Source organism: Chinchilla lanigera, unplaced genomic scaffold, assembly GCF_000276665.1.
Source record: "Chinchilla lanigera isolate Chin_1 unplaced genomic scaffold, ChiLan1.0 scaffold00014, whole genome shotgun sequence".
In the NCBI taxonomy this organism is placed as follows: domain Eukaryota; kingdom Metazoa; phylum Chordata; class Mammalia; order Rodentia; family Chinchillidae; genus Chinchilla; species Chinchilla lanigera.
In genome coordinates this window covers 22,646,828-22,660,759 of record NW_004955415.1, presented here as the reverse complement: position 1 = coordinate 22,660,759, position 13,932 = coordinate 22,646,828, and the positions used below count along the sequence as shown (strand labels likewise).

The following is a 13,932-nucleotide window of genomic DNA, read 5'->3' as shown; positions in this document are numbered from 1 at the left end:
CCATCACAAAATCTGAGGCTAGGATATCTAGGCTGTTATTAGCTACCGTGGCTAAGACGGGTTGCTATTCACCAAACTTGTTTCCTTCTCTTAGGCAGATGGTTAATTTCATTTTCCAGAGTCCTTTGGGGTTAGGCAAAGTCATGTGATTGAGTTACAGCCAATGGAATTTGGGCAGAAATATGGTATGCCTCACCTGTCACGGCCTATGAGAAAAGTACAAGCACACAGTCCTGCATGCTCCTTACCCTCTTGGCCACAGCTCTGGAAGCCATGTGGGAAGCTGGAGGAGCCACAAAATAGACAGAGGTTAGGTTTCTGGAACAGAATATCTTGCCCAGCAGGTAGGTATTCCTTCCAATTTTGGACTTTATATGAGGAAAAAAGTACATTTCTGTATAGATTGGGACTTGTCTGCTACAATTAATATAGCATAATATGGCACTTACAAAGAAGGATACTATAAAAACTATCAAGAATTCAACATCCTAATGCCCTTCTATGTTTTATTATCAATATATTCAAAGAAATCCAAATTTTTCTGTAGGACTTTTAATTTCTCAGCCTTTTATTACTAGTTGCCAAATACTGTCATAAACACATAGAATTTCTTGATTGAAAAACATTCAAAGGGCAAATCATCATTAAGATTGGGGAAGTGAAGGAGGGCAAAGGAACATGCTATTTTGGATGCTTAGGAATCAGCCTACTCTCCTTTATTTCAGAAATGATCTGTTTAGACAGGGAGGATTAGCTACCAGTAGTACCCAGTTTCTGCTGATTACTGTGTATAAAAAAGTCAAATGCACTTTTGAGTATCAGAGGGTGTCTCCATAGGAAACCTTAAGTGAGGGATTCAGCTAACTGCCTGGATAATTAAAGGAAAAGCTCCAGTTTTTGCTTCTGCTGTTTGTGTGGCATCGGCTCGGGTTGTCCAGCTCACTTATCTCACTTCTATGATGTCTAGACCAGTCCTCAGTGCACACACGGTAAAACCATTCATTTATCAGAAAAACAGAAAATGGAATCAACATTTTGCAGGAATCTAGATGTTTAGGAATGTACTCACTCGTGAAGTGATTACAACTCCAATATTTGAAGAAAAATAATTCCATAGGAAACCTCTAAAGAAATGTTATAAATGTGTTTAGAGTCCAAGTCCTATCCAGAAAATCTGCTTAGTCCCAAGTCCCATGTCCAGTATCCAATTCACATATTTGATGCCTAAGGCACAATTCAATAGTTCCTCTCTATTCAGCAATCTGGATTAAGGTTGCACGTGTGGCTAACATAACAGAAGCAAAAAACTACAGGAGACTGGAGGGAGAGAGGTTTATCTTTTGACTAGGTAAGGCTTCAAAAGATGAAGAGGGGTTCTGGAGGTAAAGAGTGGATATAGTGAGTTGTAGGGGTGGATAAGAACCTTCAGATAGAGGCAAAGCCTTGAGCATACTCAGGGAGGTACAAAGACCTCAGGAAGGAGGATGAGATATGGCCAAAGCTTACACGGAGTGGGGTCTTTCATTTAGTCGACGTATTATTTTAAAGAAACATATGGAGTTCTGTTTTCCCTAAATTTATCCTTTAAATGTAGGAGACTTGTCTTATTAGCAGCAATGTGGGTAGAGTCTGCTGAACTAAGATATTATGCACATTAACAATTGGAATTTTGTATTTATTTTCTTTAGTAACTAAATTTCCACTGTTCTATTTCTTTCTACAGACACAACTGGTCACACTATGATAAACAAGACAAATATTTCCATACACATGAGAGCAACACATAATCTTGGGATTCAGAGAGCTGGTCAGATACCTATACTGAAGCAAAAGCTAGGGAAGAACTGATTTAACTGTAGATATTGTGGGTTTGCCTGTAGCCATTTCTGTGAACTAATCCTAAGCACTGGCCATTAATTGCAACTAGAATCACTCCAATTTTTCCTGTCTCTAGTTAACTTTTGTATTTAAAAAGGCTGCTGTTACACACAAACTTTAAAATATGCCAACTATTTAGATCTTCAGGTAAACGAGTCTGCAGATCTAAAAACTGCACATTAGCAAGGCAGCTAGGTAAATGCTTAATAAAATATACAGTTGCTACTGCATCCTGTTATGAAAGTGGAATTATAACAAGAACCTTAGTATCTTACATTCAGTGAGCACGCTAGATTGAAAGGATCATCTTTTCTTGAAACTGTGCCCATATCATTCAACATCATGTCATTAAAACTGTAGCAATTACAACAAGATGAGAAGCCAAGAGGAGGGCGATGATTATAGTGCAAAGTCAAGTAGATCCCACAAAATTACAGCAAAGGCCAGAAACCTATTCTTTCCAAGTTATGAGTATGAAATATTTGGTTATAAGTTATTCTTATAATAAATCAACATTTAGCAGCTTTTGCCTTCCGTGGATCTCTTTTCTCACTGAATTGATTCTACCTATGGAAGAATTTCAATAATCATGAAAACTACCTTCTAGTCAAAGTTATTAGGGAGTTATTAGGGAAATGAGAGTATCTCTGTCATATCCCTGCTATCAGATTGAATAATGTAGTCAGCGTGTGGTCGTGAACTCCGATGACTTTTCATGCTGCCAAAAGTTACACAAATGCATAGGGCTTTGGGAAGCTGAAGCAGGAGGATCACCACTAGTTTGAGTCCAGCCTGGGCTATGTAGTGAGTTCAAGGCCAGCCTGAACTATGTAGTGAGACCCTACCTACAAAAACAAACAATCAAAACAAGCAAACACAAAATGCACAGGGCTTAAGAGGGGCCTGTTGTAAAGAATGTGTGATTCATATGGGCAAAAAGCTGTCTGCTGTTGCTGATGCCAGTGTGGTCAGAGGCGCTGGGTAGGACTGGTGAGGTGCCTGAAGCAACTGGGTGAACAGGACTGATGCTTTGATTCAAACAGAAGGTTTAAAGGAGCGTATCAAAAACATACTTCATGCTTTCCTTCTTGTGATTTACTCTTAATTTTCTCTCTTTTTCTTTCTCCATTTCTGCTAGGTCCTCTGCCTCTGTCTTCTCCTTGTTTCCCTCTGCACATACACCCTCACTTGTTTCCTTCCCTTTCCATGGAAACATGGTTCTCCAACTTGAGACTGGGTCAGAACCCCTTGCAAAGTTGGCTGACCCCATGTGCGGCTCCTGGGTCAGAAATCCTGCCGCAGGACTAAGGAGCCCCAGGGATGATGTTGCGGATGTTGCCTCCACCCTTGGAGGTCCCTTGGTGTACAAGGACTGTTCCATGGTGTAGTTATCTCAAAAAGATGGGCCCAAAGAGATATTTTGTCAGCATCTGCACCATGGTACCACTGGGAACGGAAGCATTTCTTTTTAATTCAGCTCGACTGTAGGCACTGAAAGGAAGGAATCAAGCACAGAGAGGTAGGAAAAGAAGAGATGTTTATTTGCTGAGATAAGAGGGAAAGTGAGAAGAATGTTATCTTTCCATAAAGATTTGTTGAGAACCCATGTTTGCCAGGCAGTATTATTCGTATGATGAATGAAATAGGTAAACTGCTTCTTCCCCTGGGATCAGGAGTTTGCATTCTAATGACAAAAACCAGAAATAAGCAGGTACAAAAAAAGAGAGAAATAAGCAGATACATGTATAATTTTTAAGCTGCTTGTAAATGTTATAAACTAGAGCAAATGCCGGCTGAGGGTGTAGCTCATCAGCACAAGCACCTGCCTGGCAAGTGCAAGGTCCTGAGTTCAATTTCTGACACCAAAAAACAAAACAAAACAAAACAAAAAAACAACCATACAGCAAATGAGGAAAATGAGCGGTATAAGGAAGGAGAGTGTAGTAGTTAGGATAGAGCTGCTCTACTCGGAGCTCCTGGCAGAACAGTTCTAGGGAACCCAAGGGCAAAGGCCCTGGGTAGTTGTTGTCCCCCATGCTTAAGGGAGCCATGTTTGTTTTCTTGGTTTTGACACCATGTATTCTGTCATGTGGATGTTACAAAAAAATTCAATCAGCTTGGAGAAGAGTGATTCTTAAAGCCTGGAAAGAGCTGGGGGAGAGGGGATAGAGGGATAGCTATGTTCCAGGGTTCCACAGACGCGTGGGGTGCTACAGCTCACAGTAGCTTCTTATAGAGGTTCTGGATAACTAGAAGAGAAAAGCTCAACAGCTCAGAGCACAAATTAATGGTAAGAAGATAGAAACATTTGATCAGTACCTATTGTACAGATGCATTTAAATATCACATCACACCCCATTAACGTGTACAGCTATAGCATTTTAATCAACCATTTGAAAAGTTTAAGGAGATGGAATTTTTAACCACCCTGATTAGATCCTTGCGTGGACTTTATACAGGTATTGAGTGATCACAATGTATCCTGCAAATGTGTACTAGTAAAATAATCATAATAAAAAAGATGATCTTAGCTTCCCTGTGGAGAACCAAACATAAAAAAAGCAAAGGCAGAAGATCCAGGGGGCTGCTTCAGTGATCCAGGCGAGAAAGGTTGGAGGAAGCGGCAGAGAGAGGAGAAATGACCAGATTCCAGAAACACACCAAGGAAGTGCTGCAGAAATTCAGATAAAATAGAGATCAGATTTGAGAGCAAAGGAGAAGTCCGAGGTTGGCAAAAGTTCCTGGAGAATTTGGAAAGGGAAGGGAAGCAAGCAGGCAAGTCAAAAGAAATAGTCACTTAAAAAAAATTGCTAGTAACTTTATCGAATGTTTCCTGTGTACCAAGCATCATGCCACATTCACAGCGTCACAACATCTAATCCTCCCACGTCCTCAGCTGTCACTGGAGGCGCTGAGGCTAAGAAGGCCCACACCTTACTAGTCACAGAGCGAATGGAGGGCCTGGCACTGCGCCATAGAGCCCAGCTCCCTTCACCCAGGGAACCCACCTCTAATTTCTCTGAGAAAGAGCGGTTACTCAGAGGGAGTCAAGGAAAGGGGGTGTAGGGAGGCAGGGTTAAGGTTGGGAGTTGAAAAGAATTGTTGACTGATTAATTGAAAAATGTGCATGAAAGATTTAAACAAAATGAGACAACTGTTGACAATGCCGCCTTTAGGGGAGCTGGTGTGGTTTGTGGCTCACCCTCCTGGGGCTGCTTGCGCCATGCTGGATGAAGACAAAAACTGAGCTGCAGTTTTCCCAGGCTTCTCCAAAAGTAACCTCACTCACTGAGTGCTCCCATCAGCCTCCACCGCTGGCATGGCACTGATTCCTAGCTCCCAGTCTTAGGAGACCAACGTCCCCACCATCTTGGTTTTGACACCATGTATTCTGTCAAGTACCCTATCAGTACTCAGCATCAACACTGACCTGAAATCCAGCAGGCTGCTGAGATGGAAGTTGAGTCATGACAAATTTATGAAGCCGAGTACTGAGTGTGACATTCAGAGGAACACCAAATTAATTCAAGACACATTTCTTGCCCTTAAGGGGCTTACTGCATTGGTTCGGTTGGGAGGACCACCCAACATCCATTAGGATGGAGAAATCAAATCTCCACTTGGGGCTCATTGCACCGCAAGGAGTGACAGGCTGAGAGATTAAATGGGCCTTGGTGCATATGGAATGCACAGCTTCCTGCAGCCCCTCAGCCCGAGTGCATTAGCTCTACCAGCAGCCTGGCTGCAGAGTGGAGGTGGCTGTTTGTACATAAACATTGTCATTTCACTGGGACTGCTATTTCATCTTTGAACCTTGGCATCAAAGGAACACTGACCTTATTCCTGTAGCTTGCCTTTCTTTGAAGCGTATGGCTTTGCATTGCAGATTAAAGTGAAGACATTCATCAAGGAACAGATCTGGCCCACTACTCCTCAAACTCGACCCAAAACAAAGCCTTGAAAGGCTCCAGTCACAGTTGCAGTGAAGTGGGCTGGAGATGAAGGCTTGGAGCCGGGCTCCTCTTTCTCAGATCCTGTCAGGCAGCCCTACCACGACACAGTGCATCCCTTTGAGCATCGGGCAACTTTACCCCGAGCGTCAGTCTATCTCTGTAGAAGGGGTAAGCTAATGCAGCACTCCTAACCTGTCTCATTCATTTTATTTAAAGCAGGCATTGTCGTAAATGAGGCCAGCGTGATTTTTCAGTGTGTGCCTCTGAATCCATCAAAAGATGTGCCAGCTGGGACCACCTGAGACTTGGCTGATGAGTCCGTGAATTTGCTTTTCTGCTATTTTCTTTTGTTCATTTCTTTGAAAAGAAACAGTCCTATCTTTCTTCCTAGTTTTCTTATCTTGGCGCTAAGAAAATAGACTGTACACAGGACATTTTCTACTTTTTTTCTCTCCTGCTAAAATGGCAAGAGGAGTAAACTGAGACACTTTATCTATGAGGTTGAAGATAATAATAAAATAATTCCCTAATTACAATGCCGAGAGAGAGAGAGAGAGAGAGAGAGAGAGAGAGAGAGAGAGAGAGAGAGAGGAGAACTATCACGACTCAGGGGAAGAAAAATTGATGATGGATGATTTGTTGGATAAAATTTTCTGTAGATCTTCAACTCTGATCAGATAAAGTGAGTCGGATCTGTGATGGAGAAGTAAACCAATGCCGAGGAGGGAAGGAAATACCTGCAAAGTTGCACAAAGGCAATCCACTTATTTTGAGGCTCTATGCACTCACGGAGTTGCACACATACAAATCCACTTGTTTTGAGGCTGTACGCACTCACAGGTTTAATAAATTAGTGAAACTCCTTATTGAGACCCAGACTAATTTTCAAATTGACTTTTTCCTAGCTGCTCATCTTTAAAGTAGGACCAAAAGATATTACTTCTCATGATGAGACAATTCACCTATAATTTTGTTTACATCTCAAATGATTGAGTTTTCATTAAGAAGTACTTGATGTTCAAGAAAATAACTAATAGAGCTTTGTGGAAAGCTGGTGATTTCAGGCCAATTTTAAAAATATAACTTAATGGCTCGTGTGGGAATTAATGCAGTTCTAGATAGTTTCAGTGGTAAAAGGTTAGAAACTACCTGTTTATCCAATATTCATATCCCTTAATGTACTACCCACCACTCTTTGTTTGGGGCACGGACCAATGGACTGTAATCAGTGAGACAAGTATCGCTTCCAAGGGGACCCTTTCTTTCTAATCTGGTAGCCATGGCTGTCCTGTGTCAACCTGGTCATGTCTCAAGCCAGAAGCAGCCTGAGACACTGTCCTGATGCATAAGAACTATGTAGAACTCACTGACTTTATTAGCTTTGGTGCAAGAAGGAAATAGGTCTTGGTTCTGTTAAGCCACTGAGATTTTTCAGGTTTATTTGTTAAGATGGCCTTACCTAGCTTATCCTAACTAGTTTAGGACCTTGGTCATCTAGTCCTGCTTCAATGTTACCATAATTGCCTTTCCTACAGAGTTTTTGAGAAGAGTTCAGGTGCTTTACGAATACCTTAGGGACAATAGCTAATAACAATTGCAAGCAATTATATAAAACATCAGTAATTGTTTCTAGACACAATTTAAGGTATTAACTAGTGACTTAACTAGTTCTCACAAAATCTTGATGTGAAAGGTATTATTTTCCTCATGTTATAGTATTAGTTTCCTCATGGAGGGACTGAGGCACAGAGAAGTTAAATAACTTGCTCAGGGTTGGACAGATAGGTCATTTATCTAATACCATACAGTAATAAGTAGCATCCTAGGAGTTAAATCTTGGTGGCCACTTACAGTCTATACCATCAGGGTTCTGCACACTGGATTTTATTTCTTTATCACAAGGACTGTTTAGCAAGATGCAGAGTGGTAAACCCAAAGGCAATCCTGGAAAGAGCAACCAATCACTGCATTTTGTATAGAGGAAAAGAAATTCTCTTGTATGTCACTTTTTCTGCTCAAGTGAAAAAACATTCTATGTTGTAGTTTAAGTGTCTTAGGGAGCTCTGGGGTTCAGTAAAGGGCCTTGGTGCAATCAATATATGAAGCAGTGACACTAATTTAACCAGATCGCTCTGTTATTATCTTCCTAATATTAGGGATTCTGGTTGTTTCTTCTCTGAAAAACTTAAGACTGGAAGTGTTTTGGATTTCAGATTTTAAAAAAATCTTGGAAAGATATATTGAGAATGGGACCCACATCTAAACACAAAAGTCATTTATATTTCATATACACATAGCCCCCAGGTAATTTTATACAGTATTCTTATTTTTTATTTTTGGTCGTTTTGAGACAGGGTCTCCCTGTGCAATTCAGGCTGGCCTTGAGTTCACTTTGTAGCTCAGGCTAGTCTCGAACCTGCAGTGATCCTCCTGGGTCAGCCTCCGAGTGCTTGGATTACAGGCGTGTGCCGTCATGCCTGGCTATTTATACTGTATTTTTAATGCCCCTGCATGCTGGCTGAATATTATCGCATGAAGTCAAAATGCAGACTTTTATACTTATGGTGTCACATCAGTGCTCAAAGAGTTTCAGATTCTGGAGCATTTCAAACTTATTATTAGGGATGCTCCACCTGTAGTTGCAAAACCTTTTGTAGAAAAGTATTCTGCTGCTGTAATGGTACTGGACAATGATTGATATTCCCTCTAGCTACTAAAAATAGGTCTGCGAGTTTGCACTAAATGATGTAGGACTTTATATTTGTTGGGAAGTGGTGGAATGGGGCATATGGATTTCAACTGGGTGATCAGTTATGGAGTCGGTATAATTTACTTCCTCCTCAAAGGCACTCATAGCTGGCACTCACTGGCAGAAGGAACTGCTTTACTCATCCTTGTGTCTCCACCTGTGTGTTTCATGTAGTAGAAGGTCTACAAAACAGATCTTAAAATAGAAGGAGAGTTCTAGGAGGCTTTGATGAAACAATTCTTCAAAAAGTAGGTTAAATTCATTTTAGTTCGGCAAAGAAGCACATTTTGACTGAGATGACCCAATGGCAAAGAAGTGATGAGGGAGGCATGTTTGTTTCCCTATAGGGCTTCAAATGACCCCTGATGGTTTTCCATGTCTAACCTTTGGCTGTGAAAACTACAAAATAATTGAAAAATTAAACATTAAATTGACTGCTTCGGCTTCAGACAAACATAAGAGACAAGCACAGGAAACACACACGCACACATACAGTGTTGGTTTTTTCATAATAGATCACATAAAATTATCCAAATTTACTTATCATTTTAAGAGGTGAATTAGAGGGTTTTCCTTGATTTAACAAAGAAACAAAGCAATTCCAGTACATGCATCATGTGTCCTAATGTAAAAAATTTGGTTTCATAAGACAAAGGTGTGTATTTGACAAGTTGGGGTGCATTCAAGGTTGTATGGTCGTAGACAAAGGTGTGTATTTGAGAGGGAGGAGATTAACAAAGAGAGGTCCAGGAGACCAATCATGGGAGTGGAGGTCTCTGCAGACCTTCTTACCTTGCGTGGTTCCATCCAGTCCCATGAGGAGTTTCAGTGATCTGATGATTTGCTCTGCTATTGGAGGGCTCATGGATACAGCATAAGCAGCACTATGGGAGTTAACCCGTAAGTAATCCACAAGTTCCTTAGGTAAAAGAAGAAATACAGAAAGGTGGCAAATCTCAGTACTGGTAGTGAGAATCGCATTTAGTCCCTTCCCCATTCAAATAACGAAGGATATTTCATTAATGCAACTCAAAAGAAAAATGTAGACCAACGTTCAGTGAGCATTACCAGCTGCTTATTCTTTTTATCTCCTGCCTTTCAGTCTCTCCTTCAAAACCTAGAAGCTGTACAAGGGGTGGAGGTTGCCACAAATTTAGAGTTGAGGTCTCTAGGGCAAAACCAGAGATGTGAAGAAAAAATGATTTCTGAGACATCTGTTTGTTGAGTACTTACTTTGTGTAAGCACTCATTTAGTATTCAGGAGTGTCCAAAGAACACAGGTTGTGATTTTTGTCCTGGAAAATATTACATATCATTGTGTCCATGGAAAACCACATGCAAAATGTGCATGGAAATTAACACTATATGCAGATGAGTGCAAGATGTGGAGGAAGGAGACAGGACGCTGTTAGTGGGAATGGATGGGGAATGTTCCCATTAGGAGATGAGCTGGATTAGGTCTTGAAGAATTAGGACAGATGAAGATGAAAACTTGGAAGAAAGGGGTGGAACAAGGGAGAAATTAAACAAAGAAAATAGAAAGCGTGTATATTTGATTGTTTGCAAAAAATTGGTGGTAACTCTTGCACTTCCTGTACCCACACATCCTTGCAACCCAACTTTGCAGGTCCTTCCGTCAAGATGTGGATGAATCCAGGATGGCCTCATGCCTTGATGTAGTCAGGAGGATCAAATGAGTAAATCCACATACGGCGCTAAGAAAAGCAGTATATTGTGTACCTAGGTAGCTGGCGGTTACTGTTATTGTTATAAGTGGTGGTTATTGAATGGTTGCCAACTGAAAGATTCATAGACATCATAGTATGAGCGGGAGGAAGGCTCCAAGGTACAATCCCTTTGCAGTGTCGGTATTCCAGCTTCCTCAGTTTGCAGGGGCAATATTCTAAGGTTGTATAACTGTACCTGGGCAATTCCAGACATCAGACCAAAGATATTTAGCCCAACTCTTCCCCCATCGTTCATGGGGTGGTGGCAGTAGGAGTGAACAGAGAAAGAGGCATTGTCAAGAAAGGATAATCCAGATTCCACAGGTGGAATGGCTCTGAAAACACAACGGGGCTAGCAGCTAGCATTAGGGTTGATACTCACTGGCTGTCTGAGGCTTCACTTAAACAACTTTGGATGCATTAACTCTATGAGGTAGGCACTAGGAAGTGCCCCATTTGACAGATGAGATAACTGGTTCACAGAGAGGTTCAGAAAATTATTCACAAAAGGTGGCAGAACAAGGATTTAGACCCAAAGGGTCTGGATCCAGAGTCCACACATGGAACACTACACTTACTGTCTCTCTAAACCAAACCGAGTGGACTTGCCTCAAGGTGAGTTCGTTTCAAGATTGCTCAGAGGCCAGCTCAACTTCTCCTTACCTGATGGTGCTTTCCTTGACCCACAGATGCTGCTCCATTTTAGGGGGCAGGGAAGGAGGAGGATTTCTGATATAATCAAGTTCACATAGCACTACACCTACAGGACTGGTTTAGCTTGACTCCGATGGGTCTTTAAAATGTTTCACGTCTGTTACTTTGGATTCTTCAAAGGCACTTGAGTTTGAGAGAAGTGTAGAACACCATTCTTGCTCTCAAGGAAGAAGAAGGATGGTGAAATGCCTTGGTGTCTTACATGAGGGAGCACAAAGCTGCAGTCTTAGGAACGAGTGTGATAAGGGTCCTAGCCTGGGAAGCATCACAGACCAAGACTAGAGAAGGAAACAACATAAAACTTCTTTCAATCCCTATTGTGTTCAACCACATTTTTTGGTTACAAGTTGAGAAATTTACGAGTGTCGGCAAGAGCACTCAGTGGGAGTAAGTAGTTCACTGGTGCACCGTCACACCTTGGACACGATGACTGTCTGTCCCACAGTCTTGCCCCTTGAGAAGAGTCCACCATCTCCCAGAGTCAGTTTGTAGGTGGGGACTCATTTGCTTGTGTGGTTCAGAAGGTGGGGCTCTTGAAGTAACTCCTGGAGAGTGTCAAGGAAAGCCTCTGGTCTTGCTTCCTGATTCCCTCCCTTTGATACTGTTCCTGGCGCCATGAGCCACCAATTAAGAATGGGCTTGGTCTTTTGCAAGACTAGACTGGATTGTGTCTTTCTTTAGCATGGAATACAGGGCTCCCAAGAGTGAGGTTTGTAAGTCCATTTGAAAGTTCAAAACCCTGATTATTTTCTTTATCCATGGACCTGGAGTTCAAGGGCAAGGGTGGGTTTTCAGGAGGAAATCAGACAGGAGGCTCTTAGAATAAACATCTTGGTACTCACTCCATGACCCCTATTTACTTCAAAGGGCTGTTAAATACAGTCAGGGCTGAGAACACCAGGGCAGAGTCAGCTTCTGCAAGTGGTCTGCCTTCGGCTGGCCTGAAAGCTGCAGGGCTAATGATCACTTCACACTCCATGGTCCCATCCTACTTCCTTCTCCAGAGTCCCAGCTTCGCAGCTGATCATGAGGGCAACCTTTGCTTCATTCATTTGCAGGTCTCTGCTCAGCCCAAGGAGGCTGTGGAAGTCAGAGGGTAGCAGCAGGCAGTTAGGGGGACTTCGGCTCCCTAACCAGAGAAGGGTGGAAGCTCTGCAGTGTTGAGTAGGATCTGTGCCAGTAAAAAGTTTAAAGAAGAAGAAAAAAATAAACAGCGCCATCAGCTTCTTCCAAGAAGCCATTCATGACATGCAGCTCTGACAGGTGGAGAGAAGTCATTATTTGACATTGCATCTGAAAGTTCTGAAACCACAGAGTCTTCCAGGTAGACTTCATGGTGCATTGATAGCAGTTTCAAAAATCTTGCAGGTCCTTAGGAACGGTTTCAGCAGTTTCCCCAGCAGCAAGCTCCAGCGAGCAGAATTTGTAGGACATTTTACGAGGGCAAAGCTGAGGCCAGCACAGAATCCCAGCTCTCTGTGGCAGCATTTAGCACCAAGTCAATGTTTTCTCTTCTTGTTTGTTTCCAAATCTTGTTTTCTTTCATGACTCATCTGGTTGTTAACATGCAAAGAAAGCTCTGCTCTCGACCCTCTCTGCAAAGATGTCTTGAACCTCCTCGACACCTTTATTGGGAAAATAGTCCCTCTATGCCAACATCAATGTGGCCATTTATTTTTTTTATTTTATTTTTTTTTTTTGGTTTTTTTCTCCGGTACCGGGAACCGAACTCACGACCTTGCGCTTGCCAGGCAGGCGCTTTGCCGCTGAGCTAAATCCCCAGCCCCTCAATGTGGCCATTTAAAAAGAGACTTTAGAGTCAGACTACTCTTACTTTCTTATAGATTTTTGGCCCTAAATGATTATTGTCAAATCTCAAAATTCACTAAGAACTCCATGAACAGGGAAACTAAAATAAGAGTTTCAGAGAAACATTAATTTTTATAGGTAACTATAAATATTATAGTTATTATAAATATAATTAATTATTTTTTATAGTTAAATTTGACACTTCTGTGTCCTTTGGTTTAGAATCCTAGACATTTCATAGTAACCCCCCAAATATGAGATATATACTACAAAACATCCATATGTATGCATTATGTACAGTTTATATATAGTGAAGCTCTGAAACTTTGAAAACTGTACTACCCTAATTACTTAAAGACAAGTATAAAGATTGTTTCAAATAAAAATCTTTACTATCTCTCCCACCCTCTGTTGTTTCAGTTAAAAATCATAGTTCAGAACAGACTCAAAATGAGTCTTTACACAATTATCCAAAATTCAGAATCAAATATATGATTTAAATAGAAACTGCATATATTTTAAAGTGAACATAATTTAACAATTTAAGAGTGTGGAGGTGCAGATACACAAGTTGTGCGACTTCAGGGGCTCATGAAGCGGGGAAGAACCAATTTATCTGGGTTCATCACAATTTCACCCAAACTGTGCCCCATGGGTGAGTATTTGACTTTTAAACCGCCAGGGGATGACATATACACGCACTGAAGTGCCCCTCTAGCTCCTGGTCACCCTCCAGGTCTTGAAAACTACCCTGTTTGTTCAAAGTCTCCCATCTTGCTGTTTCAGGGCAATTCTAGCATCTCTGTAAGGGCTCATGAGCAGCCATCAAAAGTGCTCTACTTCCTGCTGCCATCTGGTGGTCAATTCAAAAACTACAATGTAACACGAATAAGGAGGAGGGACTCAAAAGGCAGGGGAGAGAAGAGGAACGAATGATGCGGCCCCGTGGATCCACAAAAGGCACGGCACGAATATTTTACAGAGGAGGAAGAAATGCACATACTTTTTGTATCCCGATTAATGTAATGTTCACCATTTCTCAGTATCTTCTCCAAATGAATAGAAGTCAGGAAGACAAGCGTTCCTCTACTTTTAAATATTC

General features: G+C 41.6%; 1 protein-coding gene across 2 annotated transcripts in view; it reads right to left on the bottom strand.

Moving 5' to 3' along the window:
- Sptlc3 (serine palmitoyltransferase, long chain base subunit 3) overlaps window positions 1–13,932 on the bottom strand; it is a 153,879-nt gene that overhangs the window by 25,312 nt on the left and 114,635 nt on the right. For both annotated transcript variants that reach the window (XM_013512291.1, XM_013512292.1), the window contains exon 10: window positions 9,373–9,499. In XM_013512291.1, the coding sequence (XP_013367745.1) occupies window positions 9,373–9,499 (127 nt within the window). The remainder of the gene's footprint in view (window positions 1–9,372; window positions 9,500–13,932) is intronic.